The 22327-nt window shown below is 57.2% G+C and overlaps 11 protein-coding genes across 11 annotated transcripts; 7 read left to right on the forward strand and 4 right to left on the reverse strand.

The window, feature by feature from the left end:
* The first annotated feature begins 125 nt into the window (after positions 1-125).
* SPRG_08412 (hypothetical protein) lies at positions 126-806 on the forward strand. The gene has a single exon (XM_012347648.1). The coding sequence runs from the start codon at positions 179-181 to the stop codon at positions 686-688; it is 510 nt and encodes a 169-aa protein (XP_012203038.1). The 5' UTR covers positions 126-178; the 3' UTR covers positions 689-806.
* A 67-nt stretch (positions 807-873) lies between these two features.
* On the forward strand, positions 874-2738 carry SPRG_08413 (hypothetical protein; the record flags this gene model as incomplete). Its single annotated transcript, XM_012347649.1, has 5 exons — positions 874-1290; positions 1344-1397; positions 1459-1610; positions 1672-2253; positions 2300-2738. The coding sequence occupies 5 exons, from the start codon at positions 874-876 to the stop codon at positions 2736-2738; spliced, it is 1644 nt and encodes a 547-aa protein (XP_012203039.1).
* A 1080-nt stretch (positions 2739-3818) lies between these two features.
* Positions 3819-5066, forward strand: SPRG_08414 (hypothetical protein; the record flags this gene model as incomplete). The annotated part of the gene is made up of 7 exons (XM_012347650.1): positions 3819-4012; positions 4066-4125; positions 4179-4244; positions 4295-4372; positions 4427-4492; positions 4545-4750; positions 4805-5066. The coding sequence occupies 7 exons, from the start codon at positions 3819-3821 to the stop codon at positions 5026-5028; spliced, it is 894 nt and encodes a 297-aa protein (XP_012203040.1). The 3' UTR covers positions 5029-5066.
* Positions 5067-5436: 370 nt separating this feature from the next.
* Positions 5437-6733, forward strand: SPRG_08415 (hypothetical protein; the record flags this gene model as incomplete). The annotated part of the gene is made up of 7 exons (XM_012347651.1): positions 5437-5672; positions 5727-5789; positions 5838-5903; positions 5957-6034; positions 6085-6150; positions 6198-6397; positions 6442-6733. The coding sequence occupies 7 exons, from the start codon at positions 5437-5439 to the stop codon at positions 6681-6683; spliced, it is 951 nt and encodes a 316-aa protein (XP_012203041.1). The 3' UTR covers positions 6684-6733.
* A 608-nt stretch (positions 6734-7341) lies between these two features.
* On the forward strand, positions 7342-8868 carry SPRG_20607 (hypothetical protein). Its single transcript, XM_012347676.1, has 7 exons — positions 7342-7635; positions 7685-7753; positions 7800-7865; positions 7919-7996; positions 8040-8105; positions 8171-8382; positions 8429-8868. Exons 1-7 carry the CDS (start codon positions 7379-7381, stop codon positions 8734-8736), a joined length of 1056 nt encoding a protein of 351 aa, XP_012203066.1. The 5' UTR covers positions 7342-7378; the 3' UTR covers positions 8737-8868.
* A 488-nt stretch (positions 8869-9356) lies between these two features.
* SPRG_08418 (hypothetical protein) lies at positions 9357-9833 on the reverse strand (the record flags this gene model as incomplete). Its single annotated transcript, XM_012347652.1, has 1 exon — positions 9357-9833. The coding sequence occupies one exon, from the start codon at positions 9831-9833 to the stop codon at positions 9357-9359; it is 477 nt and encodes a 158-aa protein (XP_012203042.1).
* Positions 9834-10704: 871 nt separating this feature from the next.
* SPRG_08419 (hypothetical protein) lies at positions 10705-12030 on the reverse strand (the record flags this gene model as incomplete). Its single annotated transcript, XM_012347653.1, has 3 exons — positions 11340-12030; positions 11059-11283; positions 10705-10998 (listed from the first exon to the last, which is right to left on the reverse strand). Exons 1-3 carry the CDS (start codon positions 11982-11984, stop codon positions 10705-10707), a joined length of 1164 nt encoding a protein of 387 aa, XP_012203043.1. The 5' UTR covers positions 11985-12030.
* Positions 12031-13526: 1496 nt separating this feature from the next.
* Positions 13527-14517, forward strand: SPRG_08420 (spermidine synthase). Its single transcript, XM_012347654.1, has one exon. It carries the CDS (start codon positions 13570-13572, stop codon positions 14449-14451), a length of 882 nt encoding a protein of 293 aa, XP_012203044.1. The 5' UTR covers positions 13527-13569; the 3' UTR covers positions 14452-14517.
* A 518-nt stretch (positions 14518-15035) lies between these two features.
* Positions 15036-17249, reverse strand: SPRG_08421 (hypothetical protein). Its single transcript, XM_012347655.1, has 3 exons — positions 16810-17249; positions 16549-16761; positions 15036-16504 (listed from the first exon to the last, which is right to left on the reverse strand). The coding sequence occupies exons 1-3, from the start codon at positions 17203-17205 to the stop codon at positions 15071-15073; spliced, it is 2043 nt and encodes a 680-aa protein (XP_012203045.1). The 5' UTR covers positions 17206-17249; the 3' UTR covers positions 15036-15070.
* A 173-nt stretch (positions 17250-17422) lies between these two features.
* SPRG_08422 (hypothetical protein) lies at positions 17423-17931 on the forward strand. The gene is made up of 3 exons (XM_012347656.1): positions 17423-17514; positions 17569-17651; positions 17700-17931. The coding sequence occupies exons 1-3, from the start codon at positions 17479-17481 to the stop codon at positions 17908-17910; spliced, it is 330 nt and encodes a 109-aa protein (XP_012203046.1). The 5' UTR covers positions 17423-17478; the 3' UTR covers positions 17911-17931.
* SPRG_08423 (hypothetical protein) lies at positions 17881-22206 on the reverse strand. Its single transcript, XM_012347657.1, has 8 exons — positions 21926-22206; positions 20587-21870; positions 20381-20531; positions 19797-20333; positions 18660-19749; positions 18567-18599; positions 18267-18519; positions 17881-18220 (listed from the first exon to the last, which is right to left on the reverse strand). The coding sequence occupies exons 1-8, from the start codon at positions 22115-22117 to the stop codon at positions 17933-17935; spliced, it is 3828 nt and encodes a 1275-aa protein (XP_012203047.1). The 5' UTR covers positions 22118-22206; the 3' UTR covers positions 17881-17932.
* Between the last annotated feature and the right edge of the window lie 121 nt (positions 22207-22327).

The following is a 22327-nucleotide window of genomic DNA, read 5'->3' on the forward strand; positions in this document are numbered from 1 at the left end:
ACGTTTTTGTTTAAATTCGGGCTGTATTTTAATGCCACGAGGATGCGACATAGCTTGCGATTTGTATGCGGAGAGAAAGGACGATGGATTAAAGAGCGTAATTTAATGCGCCTGTTCCGATGCTGCGCCTGAACAAGTGGAAGGAGGATTTTGGAATGGACTTGAGCGATGGCCGCAGATGCAAAACGAAAAACGGTGGTCGCCAGACACGAATATCCTACTACGTCGGAATCCGCAGCCGCCGCAACCAAGCTCGACGATGGCCTCGCAACGACCAACGACGACGATGACGACGACGACGACGATGAGCAAGAAAGTGCACTTTGCCGATTGCGCGCAAGCGTACGAGTTTGCACTTGGCCATGGCGGCAGCGCGGTGCCCTTGGAGCAAGGCCCGGCGGTGGGCCTTGTCGGCGCACCCGTGCGCATTGGCGTGACGGCATTGCGCCGGTCCGAGTGCCGTCGCCGCCTGCGCAAGTTTGACAAAGACGAACGGGTTGCGATTTTGCGCGCGGCTGGCCACGAGATGAAGGACATTGTGGCCTTTTGCGTCGAGGCGCTCGACATTCGCATCTCGCGCGGCGCCAACAAACGCACGTGCGCCAAGAAGAAGCGCAGCTCGGAAGTCGCGCGCAATACAGAGATCAACGAGAACGCCAACATTGAGTTTACCCTCGAAGCGTACTAAGAGGCGAACGAAGCCATCACTAAGTTATAAACGCTCTCGACTCGCAAGAGCATGCTGACGCGTCGTCGAATAGTGTTGGTACAACCATCCCAATCGTGGCCGCCTTTCCAGCAGCCTCCAAGTCCCGTCCGTATAAATAGCACACTAGTACCCGTTGCGGTGGGCAAGCGGGGATGGAGCCGACGATGGCCTTTGAAGACGTCGAGTTTGTGCGGCTCGTGCAAACCACCGCATCGGCCATCGCCAAAGATCTTCGGCACGGCGCGCCCGACGACGCTGAGCTGCGCCTCGAGGTGCTGCACCTCGCTCTGCTCGAGTCGCCGGGCCTCGTCTTTGCCGTTGACGCTGACGGGCACTCGCCGCTGCATTGGATTGCGCAGCTGGGATCAATCTCACTCCTGCAGCTCTTTCTTGACCACGATGCACCGCTGCTCGTGCGCGACAAGAACGGACTCCTCCCGCTGCACTGGGCAGCGGCAGCCAACAACTTGCCAGCGCTCCAGCTCCTCTTGGCCCAGCCTGAGTCGTGCATTGATGACCGCGATGTAAAGAAAGGCCAGACACCGCTGGTACTGGCCGCGCGGCACGGCCATGCCATGGCGGTGCGTCGCACTTCTTGTTGGTCTGGATCCACATCGTTGGTCGTCGGGGGTAGGTGCTCTACCTCCTCAAGCACGGCGCGAACCCGTCGATCGTCGACAGCGCCGAGGTAGATTCGCGCTACAGTGCAATGGCATCGAGTACAGACTCTCGTTGTCTGCTTTGAATAGGACAATTTTGTGCACTGGGCGGCGTACAAGGGCAATGTCGAGATTTTAAGCTTGTGCCACACGTACGCCAGCGCGTTTGGCGTCGACTTTGGCCTTTTTCGAGCACTCGACGCCTTTGGCCAGTCGCCGCTGCACCTCGCGGCCAACCAAGGGTACTACACTGCTCCTGATCGTTTTCTGTCTTGCAGCAGACGAACGAGCCGCTCGCTGTAGGCACCTCGGGTGTGTCGAATATCTGATCGAAGAGCTTGACGCCGGCGTCGACGTCTGCGATGCCAAAGGGCACACGCCACTCCAACTCGCCCAGCTGCGCGGCCACGCGTCGGTGGTTGCGTACCTCGCGCGCAAGTTTGCGCCGGCGTGGAACCGGCAGCTCGGCCACGCCTTGTATTTCTGGTGCCGCCATGCAATGAACGCCGAGGCCGTCTCGCTTCAGCCGTTCTTAAGCCGCCGCGCGCCCCTGTACTTTATGGTGGGCAATAGTGCGCTCGGCGTCTACTGGCTCCTGCGCATGGACAAGACGTCATGGGCGTGGACGACCCAGTTTGTGCTGCAGGCAATGGCTTGGAGTGGCTTTGTGTGCGCCGCCTCGATTGCACCGGGCGCTGTCATCCACGAAGCATCGCTGCGCGACTCGTACACTGCGAGCATGGTTCGCCTTCTCAGCGACTGTGGTGATGACGGCCTCCACTTGCTCGAGAACGTCCGGCTCTGTCATACGTGCTGCGTTGAAAAGCCCATCGGCTCCAAGCACTGCCGGTTCTGCAAGACGTGCATCCTTCGCTTCGACCACCAGTAGCATCTCCCTCTACCGGCTGGTCTCACACGACGATGCTACTAGTTGCCCGTTCATCAACAACTGCGTTGGCCAGCGCAACTATACGTTTTTCCTTCTCTACGTGGGCGCGATGGCGGCTGCGTCCGGGCACCTGGCGTATAACTGGGCGATTCACGGCACCTCGACGGCGGGTAGCGTTCTCGGGGCGCTCTACTATGGCGGTGTCGGCGTCGTCGCCGGCAACTTGTTTTGCTTTCATCTCTTCCTTGCGTCCATTGACGTCTCGACCAACGAGTACCGCAACCGGCACCGGTACACGCACCTCAAGGACCGTAAGTTTGGGTCGTTTACGAGCCCGTGCAGCGACGACTGCGTCCCAAAATGCCTCGCGCGGCTGTGCATGAGCCTGCCGCCACTGCCCCGTGGGCTTCGCCGTCGCGCTTCGTCGCTCAAAAGCAAACTCATCACCCACGAGAGTGGCGGGAAGGCTCTCAGCGTCTAGCTTGCATGTCTTTCTCAACACGACGCGTTGGCTCCTTGCGGGCGAAGAGGCTTCGCTGTCGATATGTACCGCGTTCCTCCTGCGACGAGTAGCGGCGTTGGCTCGAAGGCAGCTGCGGTGTGGACACGGCTTCTCCGCGACACGAGGCTTGCAGGCTACCTCGTAGGAGACGAATCATCGTGCCATGAGGCCCCGGCTGCGCGCAAGATACCGACAGCAGTCCTTCAAACTTCGTTCCAGCCAGCGTCTATTTGGCGAACTACGGTTGGAAATCACACCCAATCCGCTACCAAGTACCCTACTTAGGATTCGCCACAGGATTCCGCGTACTGTCTGTCGGTACTCAAAGGCAGAGTTTATGCAGGAAGGTATCCATCGAGTCATCCATGATCTCTGGTGCGACGGTGTCTGGCGCATGCTGCTTGACGCTACGACCGCGCCCCTTTGTGCAGACCACTTTTATGTTTGGCGGCATCACATACGGTACATTTGAAAGCTGGCGCGTTGAACCGAACGGCAACTTGACGCTGCGAACTTCGATTATAGAGACGAGGGTTTGATTGGCCAGCAGCTTATGACAGGCGCATTGGATTGGCTCGTTTTCAATATGACGCCCGCCAGGATATATTCTTTCGCCAATTTTCCACTAGCGTGGTAGCGGGTTGTAGTTGAAGAGGGTCTTGCTTGGTCCGTGAAGTCCCTGGATGCAACATATCCACTTCCCTTGAAAGTTAATAATGAGATGGCTAGGTCTAAGGCAACTCGCATGAACCCTTTCCAACTTGGATTCTGAGAACGCCACTCCAAGATTTCCCCGTGGTGAGGCTACCTGACCGTCTCGAGAGGCTTGAGAGTCGAAGAGGCTCGGCAACGCAAGCTGGTAGTACACACTATTTGAAACTCCTTTCGTGCTGCGCCGGGCGCCGTCGCGCCATTCTAGTGATATGCGCGCGACCCGACCCAGAATCTGGCGCCGCGTCAGCTTCGAACTTCGGTTGTACCAGATCGTGACCGTGTCTCTGCAAGCGATGTCGGCCCATTTCTTGTTTCGATCCCGACCCTCCTTTGCCGACAATCATAATGCGGCGCTTCGTGGTCCTTCTCTCCACCTTGGTAGCTGCGGCGCCGGGCACCCTCGTCCCGTGCGCGACCAACTGCCTTCTGCTTTCGAATGGCTCGACCGTCGCGCTACTTCCGACCAACGACAGCACGATCGACCTCGTGCAGCAAGGCCTGGAGCGCGTCGCCGGCCTCCCAAGCACCGTCCTCGCCCTGTACTTGCTCGTCACCAAGAGGCCAGCGCTCACGCCTAGTATCTCTGCAATAGAAACCTGTCTCGGAATGCCATCACTGCGATCGATGCCAGTGCCACCCAGCTGACGACCCTGTACGAAATGCTTGGTCGTCTTTGCCAGAAAAGCTCATCGGTTCGGCGTGCAGGGATCTCAGCTACAACCGTATTCAAGGCGCAAGCCCGATCGCACTGCCAACCACCCTCACAACCTTGTGCGACAACCTTTTTGGTGAAGAATGCTCTGACGACATGATCCGCGTAGGGACCTGAGCTACAACAACATGACAAGCCTCGACAACACAACGTTCCATTGGACGCAGCTACCGTTGCTTCAGAGCTTGTACGTCTTTTCCTCGACGACGATAGTGATTCTGGTTCTCATGCAAGTGCGTAGGAATCTGCGCGGCAATTTCCTCTCCCGACTTCACGGCGTGCAGTTCCCGCCAACGCTAACCCGCCTGTACGTGTGGCATCTCCGAGGAAATTTTTCTGAATAGCGTTGTTTGAATTAGGGACCTCACCAACAACCCGCTGACCTACATTGGCATGGACCAAGCAACATATGCGGCGCTCTCGTCGCCGCGGGTCGTGATCCTTCTGGACCGAAGGCTTGTCGGTCGGAGCCTTGAGTGCCCGACGGGCATCGTGGCGCGACTGCAAAACTCGATTTCAGTTTGCATTGAAGATGCCAGTGGCGTTGTGCAGGCAGCAGCGCAAGGTAGTGCGATGATGGCATCTCGAGGCGTCGTCTCACCCCAGTGTTTCGCAATAGACTACATGATGCGGTACTTGGTCGTCATTTCGACGGGCACGTTTCTTGTGGTCATGCTCCTCCTCTACCGCAAGTACCGAACGGCCTACCTCGCGAGCGAAGACGCCGAGTATCTGCGAGCAACGTGCACAAGCTCCATCTTGCACGAAGACGACGGGCCCACGCAGTTTGTGGGGCTACCGACGCCAGACGAGAAACGGGACACGGTTCCTGGCGCGGTCTAAGATCTAATTTATTACTGAACCTATTATTTTATTCGACACCGCTACACACACTATTTCCATCAACACAGAGAACTACAGTATATCCGGCACAAGTCGAAATCGGGGTGATGAGCGAGCGATCCTGGACACACCTTGGCATCATCTTGTGGATGATGCGATCACGCCGTCGAAGACGGCGACGGATGGAGGCTTGGCGAAAGCACGCGCCTGGCGCAGCTGCATCCACGACCAGCGTCGTCTGGCGTCGCGGTCCACCTCTCTTGCAGCCAGGATCGATGGATACCCTGCCTCGAACCAGGACAACGTAATCCTTGACACGCACACTATTTCAAGACGTATCCAAGTGTGACAGCGATTGTCAACAAAAATATTTGGAGCGTTCATTCGATCATTTCCGACGTGGCGCGCATGCCGATGCTTCGCCTTCTCTTCTGCTGGACGCTCGCGGTGCTGCTTTTGCACCCGCTGGAAGCGGCAACCAGCGCTAGCACCCTCACGCTCGCCACCTGCGACGACGCTGCTTGCCTCCATGCGAACGCCACCAAAACCGGTGTTGTCCTCTTCAACACGACACTGACAACCGTGAACGCGTCGAGATTGCACATTGGCCGTGTGACGAGCCTGCCACGCAATGTCACAAGCCTGTACAAGTCCATCGACTCGGATGTTGCTGTTGCTCACCTCGTGATGTGCATTAGGGATCTCTCTCAGAACGCCCTCTCGTCGCTCGCTGGCGACGCGTATACGTCGCTAACATTTCTGTACGTCACGTGATTCGACATTATAGAAGGCGAACCAGAGGTTCGTAGGAATCTGAGCCAGAACGCGTTCCAGTCGACGAGCGCGCTGTCGCTGCCGACCTCGATTCGCATCTTGTACACACCCGCTCCTATGCTTTGTTGCACCATTATTCATCCTTCGACTGTAGGGATTTGAGCGACAACAATGTGAGCTACCTTGATGCGACCACATGGGACTGGCAGCGGTATCCGTCCCTCTCCACATTGTACAGAGATTGTTGTTGGCTTGGTTGAACTCAATTTTGCGGGGGCATAGACTACTGCGAAGCAACAACCTCACGCGGCTCGAGTGCAACAAATTTCCAGCTTCGATTACCGAAATGTACGGGATTGCTGGACGATGGACAATGCTTTTATGCAGGCATGTAGTGACCTCTCGGGCAACCCGCTGGTGTCGTTTACCATGGACCAAGCTACGTACTCTGAGCTTCTCGCCCGACCCGTCAGTATACGCGTCGACAACACGGCGGGCATTATCAAGAGCTGCCGTGGGAGTCCCCTTCCGCTCCACGGCACGGTCGTCTGCGTTGGCTCGCGGTCCACGACCAGCACGTCCCGCGCTTCCCAAGGTCCTCTTTTTTGAGTTTTCGGCATTTATTGACGCAGTGCGTAGGCTACGTGCTGCAGTATTTGCTCATCATGCTCGCAGTGACCATTGCGCTCTTGGTGGTGGTGCAATATCGCAAGCGCCGTGCGCGCGCCGATGCCAACGACGACCCGGAGATGCTTCGCGCCACGTGCACGAGCTCCGTTTTGTACGAACACGACCCGCTTCAACTCGTGACGCCATGGCTGCCGCATGACAAAGACGCTTGCGACGCCAACGACCGGTCGCACGATGGGTCGCGCGTGTGATCTTGGTGTTTAATTAATTTATCGTAATAAAATGTAGTGATGACCATGGAATCACACTATTTCGGTTGTTGAAGTTGATCCGGCTGACACACGCGCGTTGGAGCTCGGAATATACTTCTTCCTCAAACCTTGACGTTTGTGTTTCTTCTTCGTACCGTGAAGCAGTAGCTCCCGAAGCGCCGTCGGTCTGGATTCTTGGCAGCGCTGCTTCATGGCGTGGATAGAAGTAGCTTGTTGTGGCGGGAAAAGTCGTCGAAAGAATAAAATTCCCGACTCTGTTTTGCGTTCTGAGCAGAGCCCCGACCTCTCTGCGTCTCTACGACTCCTTCCCATGACGGTCGGACTCGGAGGTGCACAAACCTCGGTTCTTTCTTGATCCGGTCGTGCGACGACCAGGAACATAGAATCCAATTCCTTGATATTTCTAGCAGCACCTAGGTGGCTGCACGAGGAATAAGCAACGCATCGCAGGCAGCCAGCGACGTCCGAAGACGACTACCTACCGGTAGTGCGCTAAGATGTCGCTTTGCCGAGAGCGGTGGTATGAGCGTTCCGCAAGCCAGCACTGATATCGTAGTTCGAAGTGCAGAAGACATCTAATGGACCAATCCCATGGCCTCAAAGTCGAAGTTAAAGTTCGAGTGTGAATTTTGGAACTCGGCCGTAGTTTCGTTCGCGGCTGCTGGGCGAGTGCCATGGTGCTAGCAAGGACGACCCGCCGACCGCTGCTGCTGTTGCTCGTCCTGCTTCTATGCACTACGCCGATGGTGCTTGGCATCGGCGCCACGCTGCTTCAGCTCTGTCCGTCTATCACGTCGACGCCGTCGGCGTGCGTGCGTCAAGGCGGCAATGGCAGCGTCAGTGTCATCGCCGCCAACGACTCGGGCGCCATCGACCTCTTCAACATGTCTATCACGACTGTCGAAGAGCTGCCCGTGCAATTCACGACCTTGTACGCGGCGTCGGAACACTCTGTCGCGCTCATGCCAGGTACCTCGTAGGAACTTGTCCAAGAACCTCATCGACTCGGTGCGGTCCATGTACCTTGGCCCATCGCGTCTCTCCAGCCTGTACGTGCGCGTGGCATGAATGCTTGGCTGATTTCTTATGCATTAGCGACTTGAGCCACAATAGCATCCAGTCGTACAGCCGCTTGGCGCTCCCAACGACGCTGACCGTTCTGTGCGTAGCGCGTGTGGGGTATTGAGCTCGCCGTCTCATGTAGTACAAACTAGGGACTTGAGCTTCAACAACTTGACGCGGCTCGACGCAACGACCATCAATTGGATGTTGTTTCCCAACCTTACCAAGCTGTATGAAATGCCACGTCACGTCGACGTGTTGACAAGTCCATAGGATCCTCCGCGGCAACAACATCACGTCCATTTCCAGCACGCATTTCCCAGCGTCGCTTCAGCACTTGTACGCATGGCTGCTCGATCGCATGTGTCGACTTGGCTCAAATCTAATATTGTGTATACTACTAGGGACCTGTCGATGAACCCCATTTGCCGGTTTGACATTGATCCGACCACGTACTACCAATTCCGCAGCGATTCGTTCGAGTTGATGGCGTCCATGGCCCCGAACGCGTTTCAAATGGCGTGCGTGAGCTGCCCCGGCACGCTCGTGGTCGGCCAAGGCCTCGCGCTCTGTGTGTTCGAGGGGTCGCGCGAGCACCTCTTGAACCAGACCCAAGGTATTTCCGTCGCTTCTGATTTCATCGAGTCTTTACAAGTTTGCAGACTACTTCTTACGCTACTCGATTGCGATTTCGACCGTCACGGTGCTCCTCATGGCCGTGCTCTGGTTCCGCCGGTACCGGCAAATACAGCGCGACCGCGCCGAGCTCTCGATGCGCGACACGTGCACGAGCTCCATCTGCGCGCAGTACGACGGCGTCCCGATGCAGTACCGCATTTCGCTGTCGCCACCGGCCGCAGCCCCGACCATCTCGAGTAGTCGTTGCATGCGGCCATCGACCGACACCCAGCGTACAGACGCAAGCACGGCGACGTCTGCCTTCCGCCCATGCGATCGGTCGAGCATATAGGTTACGAAGAGTCTCGTGGAAACTTGGATTTATGTGACTCGAGCAAGACACGACTGTACCAATACCAGTAGTATTAGCTTCATGATGCACGCGTCTTCTTGCATAGAAGCGCCCATGTGTATGTACTTCGTCGACAGATGCGAAGCAGCTTCAAAATGAAAGTGGTTCGCGGTCTCGTTGCTGCTACAAAGCCTTTGCATAGATAGAGACTCGCTATCTCCATCATCTTCTTCATTCGCTCACAGGCGGCGCTACGGAAGGATGCGACCGCGAGTGAGGCCCGCGACTCAACCAGAGGCGATAATGTATCAATCGAAGCAATGCACAGTGGCAGTATACTGCTACTAGCAAAAGGACACGTGCCAGCAAACCGCCTATTGGATAGGATAGGAAAGCGCTGTCGAATGGATAATACGTGTAAGAGGATTGCGGGAGGATAGCAGAAGGATACGTCTGGCATACGAGCAAACGAGCAGCAATCAAGACAACAGCAACTGGACTGCAGCGCCATGCATTGGCGACATCACGTCGGCGCTACCGTGCTGTTGTGACAACGCCTTGCTCAAGGTACATGTAGAAAGGGTTTGAAAGAGCTTAATTAGTTTGATAAGAGATCGCGTTTACGAAAACGAGCCGACAATGCCGTTGATGGCCATGGTCAGCATCGAGAGAATCCCAAGTGTCCACGCCGACGTCCGCGGCCAAAAGATGTGGTTGGCAAACGCCAGCGTGTGCACAACGCGGACGATGGTAAAGACGATGTACGCGACCGACGTCACGGACGTGTTGCCGCCGGCGAGGATCGACGTCCAGGCCAGAATGATGCCGAACGGAAGGTTCTCGAGGTCGTTGCCGACGATGCGCTGCCAGCGGATGTCGTCGGCCTTGGCTTGCTGGTGCGCGTCGCTCTCGACAATGTTGGCCGAGAGACCAAAGTTCTGGCGCGGGATCGCCGAGCTCGCGGCCATGTCCTCGGGCGCGCGGGTGCCGGCCGTGAACTTCTTGCCGCCCTGGACCATGAGCGACGCGAGGTACTTGACGTACAGGATCGCCGTGCACAGCATGAGCACCTGCGTCGTCGCCGGCGTCGAGATCATCTTCGTGCGGATCAAAGTGAAATTGGAAATGGGACTTCATGGCCCTTCGCCAGCCCGTTTCGTACAGTGGTGCAGCCGACGAATCCCTCGCGCAAGGCCATTGGCTAGAATGTTTTGGCATGGCCAATCCAAATGCGCCATTTGGGAATCTTATGAGAGTGAGAGAGTGACGGACAGCAAACTGTAGTCGAATCCAATGACGTCGTGTTGATGTGATCGGACTTTGATGGTCAAGTCCAAGGTCCTTCCTTGGTCCTCTACGGTACCGGTACTGCGATGACGAGCGTGGCGCGCGGAAAATGCAGATAAAGCAAAGGCTTCCCGAACCGACTGACGAAGACGTCGGAGTGTCGGAGTGGTGGTATATGAATCGCAGAGTGATGTTATGGCGTCGACGAGCTCATCCAGCGTATAGAGACGCATGTGACGCAGTCTGTGAAGAATTTTGCGGTCCATGCAAACGTTTCCTGGGTCTTATACTGGTTCCTATAGTGCCGTATCAACCTTGTGGGCGAGACCCATTGCCCAGAGACCGAGATTCCGCTTAACGATGTCGTTCGTAGCTCGTTCGTTCCAGTCGTTCGTTGTTGAAGTAGATCGATCGCTCCATTTTGTTGCGTGTTTCTCGCATTCCGCCGATACAATTGTACGCCGCGAGAAAAAACGCAGATGCATCGCTAACACTCTCCACTCCCGACGACGCTCTCTTTCAGTTGTACTGACACGAATGGTCTAATTTGGGGACTAGGCAGCGTCGTGTTGGCGCTCCACTCAGTCTCTGCTCTCTGATTTCGAAGACCAACGCCACTTACAACATTCTATTTGTCAAGCCCGCTGATTTCAAAGCAAGTACTACCGGTAGCTCGAGCGACTAGCCTCGCTTGTGCTTGCGAAACACGCCCTCGAGCTGCTTCTTTTTTGACCCTGAAAACGACGCGATGCACGCGATAGGCGTGTCGCCGTACACATCCACCCGCGAGGGGATCGCGCCAGCGCGCAAGAGGTGCTTGATGCAGCTGGCATGTCCCCGGATCGCGGCGAGGTGCAGTGGCGACCAATGGTGCTCGGGCTCGACCGCCTGGACGTTGGCGCCGCGATCAATCAGAAGCTCAAGGATTTCGCAACGGCCTTGCGATGCGGCCCAGTGCAGACCGTTCCAGCCATGCTATTTTGTCTTTATTGTTGAGAATATATGTCATTCGTGTTTGAAAGGCGGTGATCGTACCTGGTCGGTGATGTTGACGTCCGTGTCGTCGCCCAAGAGATCTTGAACGCGCCGGAGGTTGCCGCGGAAGACGGCCTGTAAAAACACCTTGCTTTCGTTCGAGACGGTCGGACTTGTCTTCTCGACCTCGTCGGCCGCATCGCTCTGGTTGTCGTCGTCGTTAGCCGCCTGGACTGCTTTTTTGGCTGGTTTCTTTTTTGTAGTTGCATGGTCGTCGTCGAAATCCTATGTCGATGGCGCGCTTTATCCGATGACATCATCGGCAAGAAGCGCCCACATACCGAGTACCCATCGTCGTCGTCGTCGTCGTCGTCCTTGTCGTTGTTGTTGTTGCTGCTCTTGGTGGTTGTCGTGGGGGTGGCAACGGCGGTCGTCGGGGCGTGTGCAGTTTTTTGAACAACGACGGCTGCTTCCTTGAGCGTCGCGGCCACCTGCGCCTTTGTGACGGCCGCGTCTTCGGCGGCGACGGCCCGCACCGCCTCGACAAGAATGGCCCCGACGGTGCTTTGCTGGCGCGCTTGGTCTTGCTTGACCGCCTTGGATGCGTCGGCGAGCGCGTGAACGACCGCTGCATCGCGCTCTTGTTCGACTTCTGTCGCGATCTGGACAAGCGACTGCGTCGGCGCCTTCTGGAAGGACGACCGCGAGTCTTGGCGCAGTGTCTTGGCAACAGTCGTGAGCGCGGCGCTGTCCGTAGAGGCTGTCACGGCGGCTTGCAACGAGACGCTCGGTGCGGCGGCCACGTCTGCGAGGGTTGGCGGCGTTTCCTTGGCGACGGTCAAAAGCGACGGCTTGTCGGCCAAGGCGATGCTCACCAACGTCGGCTTGGCAGCGACGCTCTGCATAGCGGACGCCACGTTTAGAAGCGAGCGCTTGGTTGAAGCACCTTGGTTGGCGACATCGAGGAGCGATTTCGGCGCCGACATGACAGCTCACGACAACGCTTCATAACGGTCCATAACCGCTTCCCGCCATGACGCCGACGCGCGCCATGGTTTTTCAAACAAGGCCCCACCAAAGCACACCGTCCTGGCTTGCGCCTTTGACAGCAGCTAGCTTTCACCAGGGCGTCCGCGGATGTTCATGTCGCAGTGGTTGGTGGCATTCCGCGCCCCTGATTGGCCCTTGCCAGCTGGCGAGTGCCAGGAGGATCTTTGTCGGTGAAACCCAAGAAAGATACCGTACGCCAGCAAACCAGCAACATCGACTTGGTACACCTTGGCATTGCGCTGCTTCAAGCCAAGACCCTTGTTCAAGCGCGCCATCGACCAACCACTGTCTTGCGCGTCCATGCAATGGAACCTATCGCGCATCCTGCGCCGGTCGCCTGCATGACATTGTGTGCTGAATCCCAAGTCGCACATCCGATCGCACGCGATGTGCACGCGATGTCGGAGGCCTGGCGCATGTGCGGGCAAGAAGAGATCAAGCTCAGGAGGCACGCAGCGCATGTACCTGCCGTCGCTCACAGAAGCAAAACGAACACGGACGATGCAAGATCGAGGAGGCTAGCTCTGCAGCCAAGAGGATCGAGGACGGAGGATGGGTGGCTGCTCGCGCTAGCAGCCCGCCACGTGTCTGTGTTGGCTGCATGCTTGTTGGCGACGGGACATGTCGCTCGAGCTGAGCATTGCGAGAGCAACCTTGGCAAACAAGAAGCGAGAGAGCGCCGGCGTGTGTTGGGGTAGCACATTGCTATGCTTCTTTATGTCTGTTGCGGCCGCGGCCGCAAGACGAGACGTGGCCCAACGCGGTGGCGGCCGCCGACGGCCAACAGTTCGAAATCTTGTGCTTGCCCAATAGCGCGCCAGCACACGAGGAAAGGTCCATGGAGATGGCTTGTGGGTCCCCTGAAAAGTGGGGCCAGCCGGCATCCCGTGGCACCTGGATGACTTGATGTTTGTATACATGACGGCTGGATACTGCCGTCAGCGCACGGAAGGTGGCCCCGTCGTACTCGAAATGAACCCTTCCTGGGTCCCCGAATAAAACACGACACATCGCATACTAAAAATGAGCCAAGATAAAGTATTTTAATAATGCTGCACCCGGGGAGGGGTCCTGGCCATCCACGAATGCTGGCTCTGGATTGGCTGGTTTGGAAGATCCCCGACCCCCACCCGGTTGATTTGCCCTACCCCTGGGATCACGTGCGCGCGCCACTTTTATCGCGTAAAGTTGCGTTTCAACTTGAAGTCATGTCACAGCAGTGTCTTTTAGATATTAAAATACATTACGAAGAAGTTGAGGTGTGCGTAAAGTTGCATCGGGACAGGCGGGATTTCTGGTACTTAATGCCAGGTGCTGCGTCTCACGTCCATTTTAATGAAGTAGCTTGGTCTTTGTATGCTACTTCCATCTGTTGGAATAAAAATTCGAACCGGCGTGGCACCAAAAATCGAATCCTCCGAGACTCCGACTTTGCCCATGCTGCAGGCCGCGCGCCAGGCGCTTCGCCGACCTCACTTTGCATTTCGCTCCGCCTTCCGCAGTAGCCGCATACTCAGCACCATGTCGACGACCCAGTGGTTCAGCGAGACCGAGGCCATGTGGCCAGGCCAGAAGTTCTGCCTCGCGCAGGAAGAAGTCCTCTTCCACGGCAAGTCGGACTTCCAGGACGTCCTTGTCTTCAAGAGCCAGACGTACGGCAACGTGCTCGTCCTCGACGGCGTGATCCAGGTCACGGAGCGCGACGAGTTCTCGTACCAGGAGATGATCTCGCACCTCCCGCTCTACTCGCACGCCAACCCCAAGTCGGTGCTCATTGTCGGCGGCGGTGACGGCGGCGTCCTCCGCGAAGTCGCCAAGCACCCGAGCGTCGAGAAGATCGTCATGTGCGAGATCGACCCGATGGTCTGCGATGTCTCCAAGAAGTTCTTTGCCGACACGCTCGCGACGACGTTCAACGACCCGCGCCTCACGCTCATGCACGACGACGCGGCGGCGTTCCTTCGCAACGGCGACTGCGGCAAGTACGATGTCATTATCGTCGACTCGTCGGATCCGGTCGGCCCCGCCGAGGTCCTCTTCCGCTCGGAGTTCTACGAAAACATGAAGAACGCGCTCAACCCGAACGGCATTGTGTGCACGCAGGGCGAGTGCCTCTGGCTCCACATCGACTTGATTGCTGATGTGCTTGGCCGCGTCGGCGGGTTCTTCCCGACGGTCCAGTACGCCTACACGACGATCCCGACGTACCCGTCCGGCCAGATTGGTTTCGTGCTCTGCTCGCTCGACGAGTCGCCCAACGCGCTCAACAAGCCCAAGCGCATCGTCGACGAAAAGACGGCCGAGAACCTCCGCTACTACAACTCCAAGATCCACGAGGCCGCGTTCGTGCTGCCGTCGTTCGCCGAGAAGAAGATCGCGCCGGTCCGCAAGACCACCGTCTAACACCCGCCACATTTTGACCAAATTTTAAATTTAACAAAGTGTGTAGTGTACAGTCCGACTCAAAAAGTGGACTCACTGACCCTAGTGGTCAACATAGCAGACCGTACGCGTCCTTTGTGGGAAAGACGGGGAGGAGGCCCGTGCGGTGTGCACACAGCTCCGCGCGGTCAGAGCCCATTTGCTCGGGCTCGCCAAGGCCGGCCAAGCGTATCATTCTTTTTGCCTGAGCACGAGGTGTACCACCACTTCCTCGTCGACCGCACCTACATCAAGGACATATGGGGCTCGCCGACGTCAGCGCGAAAGGCGCGATGGTTTCAGACGCGCTAGACGTTGTTGAACCAGACGCAGGCGCGGAGCACGGGCCAGAGATAACGGAACGCGGCTTGGTGCATCTTGAAGCGTCGAGTAGAGGTGTAGCCCGAGAGCGTTGTCGGCAAGACCTATGTACCACTGCCAAGTCCATGCACGATTGTCGTCAAGGCGGCGCTCAACTGCACTTGCACGACGTTCAAAGTTGAGGAACGTGATCTTGGTCGGCAGCCCTACCCGGTAGACAAAACTCTCCACAAGATATTATAATACACGAATGTCTCGCATCTCGCTCGTAGATTTCGCGTTAAAACGACCGCGAGTACTTTTTGATTTCGTATAAAATCTCTTGGGTCGTGACAATTTCGGTCGTCGCGCGGCCAGCCTTCTTGCCAAGCTCGAGGAACCGCGTGTAGTACAAGAGGAGTTGCGTGAGCACTTGCTTGAGGATCTCCATGCCGTTTCGAAAGTTGGAGAAAAACTTCATCACGTTCCCGTTCATCTTGTCAATGCCGCTCTTCCAATTCGCGTTAAAGTCCTTGGTGATGCGGTCGACTTTGGCCCCATCCGGTGCGACGCCTTTCGCTTCGGTCTGCTGCACAAACGTAATGAGCGGCCCGTACCACGTCACGAGCTCCTCTTCCACAAACTTGTCGCGCTGGCCCATGAGGAGTTCGTCAAACTTGGCCGTCTCATCGGACGTGATCTTGCGCTCCGTCACGACGCTCGTCACGAGGTCATAGTTGTTGATAAGGAAGACGCACTTGTCCTTGGAGTTCTTGTGCACCTCCGAGAGCTTCTCCAAGAGCAGGACCAGGCCGTCCCGGAGCGCGGCGAGGCCGTTCAAGATCGTTGCGCCGCTCGCTTCGTCGTCCATGGGCGCCAGCGTCAGAATCGACGCGACAAGCTCGGCGTAGCGCCGCGTGACGTAGTGCGGGTGGAGCTCGACGCTGCCAAGCTTCTTGGGCTTGGCCTGGAGCACGCTCTGGACGTTGAGGTCGATGACCGCGTGGTACCGCGGCCACAGCAGTAGCAAGACACGGTCCAAGAACGAGTCGAGGACGGGCACCCGGCGCTTGGCCATGAGAGTCTTATGGTCGGTCGTGAGGCGGATCATGAGGAGGAGGCCGATGCTGTCGAACGACGTGCAGAGGTAGTTTTCCAGTTGCTCGAGGCACAGCGAGAGCGTTTTTGCAAAGATGCGCAGAAAGAACTCGCGGACCCGAAAGCCGTCGGCGCCATGGAAAAAATCGAGCAGGAAGAGATACTCGGACGTCGCCGCATTCATCAAGTGCTGCTGGAGGCTCCGAAAGATGGTCTCGTACGGGCACTTGAGGTTCTCGGCCTGGGCGACGTGGATCATGATGGGCGGCGCGGTCGCTTGCGTCAGAATCTGGTCGCGGTCGCCGAGCGAGAATGCGTTCGTTTGCTTGTTGACATTGACGCGCGACGAGAACATCGACTTGAGCGACGCCTCCTCGACCGCAACGACGTCGGTGCGGGTCGCGGCCTCGTCATGAAACTTGATGAGACCCGTGTGGTAGGCCTTGAAGACGCCAAAGAGGATGCGGCTCATGGTTTCGGCGTACGTCTCGCGAAACTCGAGGGCCATGGACGGCGCTTGGTCGTGCAAGAACGAGACGGCGTACTTCATCTTGAGCAGTGTCGTCTGCTGCACGATCTGCACGTTGGTCTTGGGCTTCTTGAGGTCGTTGATGCGCCCGAGGAGCCACTCACGAATCTATCATGTGGCGTGAGATCAAAAGAGAAAGAGAGAAATCGAACCTGGGCACAGGCGCGCAGCTTGAGCTTCTCGAGGTCCGACTCGACCTGCTTGACCGCGGGCGTCGTACCCGGCACGATGCCAAGCGACGAGGCGTCGGCCTCGGCTTGCTTGGCGTACGTGAGCTTGCTGTTGAGGATCATGAGGTACGAAATGAAGCCGTCGTTGACTTCGCCGTCGTCAATGCCCTCGATGAGCGTCGGCGGAATGTAGACCTACGACAGCGCGAGCATGAATAGGAGAAGTGGGCTATCGAACCATACTTGATCAAGGAAGACGCGGAGACGCTCCTCGGCCTCGCGCCGGTTCTTGAGCTTGATGTTCATGCCAATGGACTCGTTCTGGAGGTGTCGGATCTCGTCGCTGATACCGCCGAGGTCGGCCTGGAATCCAAGGAGCATCTCCTGCATGCGCGCGAGGATGTCGTCGCACGACTGCACTTGGTTGTAGAGGTCGACAATGTCGGCCGACTTGGCCACATACTGCGTGATCGACTCCATCTCGACGTCGCGCAGCTCGCGGTCGATCTGCATCGCGTACTGGCGCAGGTCCACGCCCTTGGCCAGCGCCTCCTTGATGAAGTCGTCTTGCTGGAACTGCTCGAGGTGATCGTCGAGCTCGTCAAAGTCAATGTCTTCCAGCACGTCTTCGTCCTTCATGCCGCCGCTGCTGTGCTCAAGATCTCGGGCGTTTTCGTGTCCTTGTTATCCGTACACTTCGTGAGACCTCGCAGTAGGTTATTTGCACGCTCCTTAAGAGGCGAAAGCCTATCTCTTTGATTTTTAGATTTGCATCCTTGTGGCTGTCTTGGCCTTCGATTCCTGCACATGGCATATTGGTAATCGAATGAACTAGTGTACGCACTCACGCCTCCATAGACGGAGAAGGAGCTCTCGGTCGTCAACTCGGCCGTGATCAACACGGCGTACAACATGCTCAAAGCGCCGACGACCCGCGCCAACTACCTGGTAAGACCTCTTCCCAGTCTTGCATCGTGATCCTTATGGTCCTTCCTGTACTAGCTGCATCTCCATGGCATTGACGCCCTCGGCGACAACACGACGCTCATGGACCCAGCGATCCTGATGCACATTATGGAAGCCCGGTAGGCCTTTGCTATTGTCCTCTACCTCTACCTTGTCTCTGAACGTAGCGAGCAAGTCGACGAGTGCACGTCCCTCGACGAGCTGGAACCGCTCAAGAAAGCCAATGCGACTGACATTGAGGCGTGCGTCGTGCAGATCACTTCGGCTTTTGACGGATCGCATGACCTCGAGACCTCCAAGCGCCTCACGGTGCAGCTGCAGTACCTCATGAAGCTCGCGGAAGCGATCTTGGACAAGGAAGAGGCACTCGAAGGTTAATTCGACATAAGCGTTTCCGATTCTATGTAGCATTACGTGCTTCCACACGGTCCCTCTCGTCGCGGCTTATATCCTCGTCGTCGTCATCATTATCGCTGTTCTTGCTGCCGTCTTGTAAATGCACATCGGAGGGTGTCACGACCGCGTTGGCGTCGACCGACGAAGTCCGGCGAAACTTTTGCAGCACGACACTCACACGTTTGTTTTGAGCGACTTTGGCGAGGCCGTCGAGTGCCTTCTTCTTGAGCTCGAGGAGCATGAGTCGTGCAAATTTGACCATAAAGACGCTGTTGGCAACGACAATGGCAGTCTACAGAACCCGACGTCGGTACCGATCCAAAATGAGAGACGAATACCCCGATGGCGACCCGTGTGCCACCCGTAAGCTGGGGCTGGAAGAGGTAGAGGCCAAAGTACATGGTGAAGAGACACGTGAGCAGCGACGTTTGTTCGAGGTTGTTGACCACATCGAGCTCGTACGGCGTCGCCTCCATGTGGATGTACAACGCCACGAAAATCAGGCCCGTCGCGCCGAGCGACTGCGGCCCCGTGCCCCACGACTTGAGAAAGACCGAGACCATGCTCACAAGCACCTTGCGCATCATGATCCTACCGTCCCAAAATGAGGTATATACTAAAGAGACCGATAAAGAGACCAGATTTCCCAGTAGTAGTGCGCCAGCTTGTACCTAGGAAAAGACATGTCATCATGAGTCCTCGTCGACATGAAACCGTCACATGCGACAGACCCATCGTAGAGAAATCCAAATTGCAGTTGCGTGCGCGGGTCGTCCAGCGTCGCCCGACGTGCACGAAGGACGCCATAGGCAAAGCCGGGGATGCCAAACGTAATGCACAAAACGCTTGGTAGACCGACGCCTAGCATCCACTTGAAGTGGCTTGCATCGTAGCACGGGATGTCGAGGTCGGCGTCCAGAAACGCCATGGCGACGCCATGCTCGTCCATGCCGAGCTCAGAGCAGGAAAAGAGCTGGAAGATCTGCTTCGTGACGCCCGGGTGGATGAGGAACATGAGCACGATGATCGAGAGCACCGACTTGTCGTGGATCTCGCTGCGCACGGCGTCGAGATACGCGGCCTTGACGGTACTGAGCGGTTGTGGTCCGTCAACGAGCTTTCCTATTGAGCGTGTGCCCAAAAGGACAATGTCGGTCGGGTCTTCGCCGACGGCGCGCAAAATATCTTCAATTTCAGCGTCGAGAACGAGTACGTCGGCCCCCGTACCGCGACCGAGCGTCGCTTGCAGTAGCGGTGGCCACGCTTTCCGCTGGATGCGCTGCCGAGTAAAGCGAAACTTGAGCTTCCAGTACACAATCGGAATGACGACACAGAGCAGCGGCAAGCAAAGGTACAAGATGAGCTGTTCGTGGTACGACGAGAGGCCTGCGGACGACGAAGCCGACGACGGCGTCTTGTAGTGGTTCATGAGGCAGTTGATCGAGATGAGCTTGTCGGCAGGGTTGGACATGGCGCTCTGCGTGTTGAACATGGACGAAACGACCGCGGGCCACTGCAAGTCAAACGACCCGGCCAGGCTTACGAGCTGCATGTAGGAGGTAAAGATCTTGGTGATGATCGAGAACAAGTCGGCCTTGGTGCGCGACTTGTTGATGGTCATTTGAATAAGCACGACGGCGTAGACGATGCACGCAACGATGCCACCAATCAGCACCAAGACCGTCAGAGTATAGTCGCTCGGGCACTCGACGCACTCGGTCTTGCCACTGCGCGTGTAGCCGTGGGCACATTGAAAACAGAGATGGCCGGTAAAGCCCCGCTTGCACGTCTCTGGCTGCACCTTGTAGATGGCCACGGCACCTACATCATCATCATCCTATAATTTTCAAGCAAACAAGTGAGATCACCTGTATTGGGCAGTGGTGTACTCCCCGTAACGAGTAGCTGGAGCTCACTTGACGACGAAGACACACTGGATGACGCCACCACCGTGTATGTGGCGCCTTGGACGTACAGCGTATCGTTGGGACCGTAGCCCGAGCTATTGGAAGGGAGGAGGAGACCCATGGTACCGTTGACGCCCGTGTCCACAACGACCGACGCCAAGTCGTTGCCAAGGAGAAGCCCGTTGCACGCAGACGCCAGGCACTCATTGAGCCGACACCCGTCGTAGCGACCTGATGTGCAGACGCCAGTCGAATTGGGAAACCGCCAGTAGCCATCCGTGGCCTGAATGCTGTCCCCGCCGCCGCAGAGCGCACCGACTGGACACGCGTGGCAGACGCTTTCGCTGGCGTTCCAGCTAAACTGCCCCATGGGACATTTGACGCACTGCGCAACGCCGTGTGGAAGCACTTCACCGCGAACGCACCCCCGAAGATGCACAGCAACGGTGTGTAGCGGCACAAGATCGCCACCAGTGACCGCCAATGTCACGTTGAGGCCTACCGCGCGGCTCGTCGTCGATTAGCGGAGCGAATCGATCGTATACCTGGTGTAAACTGGACCCCCGAGGTGGAGAAATTGCAAATGCCGCGCACCGCCATGGCCTTGCCCGCTCCGACAATAAACGCCGAGGTGGTCAGACTCACGAGCGTGACTTGTGTCTTGCTGTCCGTCGCAACCGTCTGCAGATACTGATCCTACGCACAATAACCGCGTCAGATATACATGCGTTGGACTTATTTCAGTACGTACAACAACATGCACAACAAACGCTCCGGCAAAATTTTGCCCACTCGCTTCCCCGTACACGATGCCATTCGACGCTGGGGGCGTGTACCGAGGCTGCAGAGCGTACGGTAATGACGCCACGTCAGGGCCATACACAGCACTGTTGTTGGCAAACGTCTGGGTGGTCAACCCCAGTGGCTCGACACCGGTCCAGTAGATGCCACCGCCGCCACCGGTTCTTGCATCGTTGTTGCTCCAACGCGAGTTGGAGAAGACGCAGGGTGCGTTTTCGAGGTAGAGGGCACCGCCGTAGCCGCTGCTGCTATTGACAAAGACGGACGCAGTGATGTGGATGCTCGGCGGTGTCGACGTAGTGCCCATGGAAGCATAGACCGCGCCACCGGTGGCGCCTCCGGCACGGTTCTCGAGAAAGGTGCAGTTGGTCATAAACGACGCGTTCGAGATCGTTGCGATGCTGATCGCGCCGCCTTGAGCAACGCCACCGGGCGTGAGAAAAACCGAGTTGTTTTGAAAGACGCTCGAGTGCAGCGTGAAGGTTGCAAGATCCGAGATGGCAATGGCCCCGCCGATGGCCGCCACATTTCCACGCAGCACCGAGTACAACACCGTGAGCGAATTGAACGAGATGACAAGTGCGCCTCCGAGACCCGATGCGGTGTTGCCATGCAGCACGGACGTATCCAGCGTGATGTCCGAGAGGTCGGCACTGAAGGCGCCGCCTGTGATGGCACGATTGTAGGCGAGATGCACGCGGAGCGTGCTGACGGTCGACGAGGCGACCGCGACGGCGCCACCGCCGGCCGCCGTGTTTCGGACGAGGTGCGAGTCTTGTAGTGTCAATATGCTTGAAAAGCCGTAGATCGCGCCACCATTGGCACCCGCCGTGTGGTGACTGACCGTCGACGCCTGAAGCACGAGGCTCGAGATGATGCAGTAGAAAGCGCCCCCGTTCTTGGCTGCGACAGCATTCGTGACGTTGGCGTTGGTTACGACGACGATGGAATCTTCGAGCGCCATCATGCCACCGCTACTGGACGTCGTGGCCTCCGTGTGTAGGTAGTCAACAGTCATGGTAACGAGCACGAGGTACATGGCGCCGCCCATCGTACTCGCCGTCGTGTTGGCAATCAAGACGTTGACAATGTCGCCGGCCTGGAAGGTGCAGTCGATGAGGTAGATAGCACCGCCTTTCGTCGCCGACGAGGCGGTGATATTGACATTGGTCAAATGAATCGTTGTGCTCTGCGACTGCAGCACGAGCCCGCCACCGTACTGGAATGCCGTGCTCTATCACAGCTCGTTACATTCGCGATAGAGAAGTCATGTGACGTCGTCATCGTACGTTGGTCATGGTGACGTTATCAATGACAACGGTGCTCGATGTGACGTAGATGCTGCCGCCGTGACGGTAGGCGACACACGATGCAAACTGCGAGTCGGAGATGGCGACGGCCGAATTGGAGTCGGCATAAATCGCACCGCCGTCCGTACCACTGACATCGGCGAGGAACGTTCCGTTCTCGACAACAATCATCGTGGCGGCTGTGAGTGCGATGGCGCCACCGCCTTGCTTGAGCGGCCGTAAGCAAACACGTCGTCGGATATCAAGACATGGTCGGACGACGAGACGAAGACACTGCCGCCGTACTGACCGGCGTTCGACTCGTAGAGGTTGCGCTCGAGAACGACGACGAATTCGGCGCCTTGGGCGAACGTCGCCGTCACCATGAGGGCACCCCCGTAT

Source organism: Saprolegnia parasitica (genome assembly GCF_000151545.1).
Source record: "Saprolegnia parasitica CBS 223.65 unplaced genomic scaffold supercont2.37, whole genome shotgun sequence".
In the NCBI taxonomy this organism is placed as follows: Eukaryota; Oomycota; class Saprolegniomycetes; order Saprolegniales; family Saprolegniaceae; genus Saprolegnia; species Saprolegnia parasitica.

Excerpts from the sequence above, each read along its gene's own strand:
- SPRG_08422 (XM_012347656.1), top strand. The coding sequence starts at position 17,479 with ATGCTCAAAGCGCCGACGACCCGCGCCAACTACCTG. Across the intron at positions 17,515-17,568 it reads CGACCCGCGCCAACTACCTG|CTGCATCTCCATGGCATTGA; the intron begins GTAAGACCTCTT and ends TTCCTGTACTAG. Across the intron at positions 17,652-17,699 it reads ATGCACATTATGGAAGCCCG|CGAGCAAGTCGACGAGTGCA; the intron begins GTAGGCCTTTGC and ends CTCTGAACGTAG.
- SPRG_20607 (XM_012347676.1), top strand. The coding sequence starts at position 7,379 with ATGGTGCTAGCAAGGACGACCCGCCGACCGCTGCTGCTGTTGCTCGTC. Across the intron at positions 7,754-7,799 it reads CCATCGCGTCTCTCCAGCCT|CGACTTGAGCCACAATAGCA; the intron begins GTACGTGCGCGT and ends CTTATGCATTAG. Across the intron at positions 8,383-8,428 it reads CCTCTTGAACCAGACCCAAG|ACTACTTCTTACGCTACTCG; the intron begins GTATTTCCGTCG and ends ACAAGTTTGCAG.
- SPRG_08421 (XM_012347655.1), bottom strand. The coding sequence starts at position 17,205 with ATGAAGGACGAAGACGTGCTGGAAGACATTGACTTTGACGAGCTCGAC. Across the intron at positions 16,762-16,809 it reads TCCGCGTCTTCCTTGATCAA|GTCTACATTCCGCCGACGCT; the intron begins GTATGGTTCGAT and ends GCGCTGTCGTAG. Across the intron at positions 16,505-16,548 it reads AGCTGCGCGCCTGTGCCCAG|ATTCGTGAGTGGCTCCTCGG; the intron begins GTTCGATTTCTC and ends GCCACATGATAG.
- SPRG_08420 (XM_012347654.1), top strand. The coding sequence starts at position 13,570 with ATGTCGACGACCCAGTGGTTCAGCGAGACCGAGGCCATGTGGCCAGGC.
- SPRG_08412 (XM_012347648.1), top strand. The coding sequence starts at position 179 with ATGCAAAACGAAAAACGGTGGTCGCCAGACACGAATATCCTACTACGT.
- SPRG_08423 (XM_012347657.1), bottom strand. The coding sequence starts at position 22,117 with ATGATTGTTGTCGAGAACGGAACGTTCCTCGCCGATGTCAGTGGTACG. Across the intron at positions 21,871-21,925 it reads ATAACGTCACCATGACCAAC|AGCACGGCATTCCAGTACGG; the intron begins GTACGATGACGA and ends GAGCTGTGATAG. Across the intron at positions 18,221-18,266 it reads GCACACGGGTCGCCATCGGG|ACTGCCATTGTCGTTGCCAA; the intron begins GTATTCGTCTCT and ends CGGGTTCTGTAG.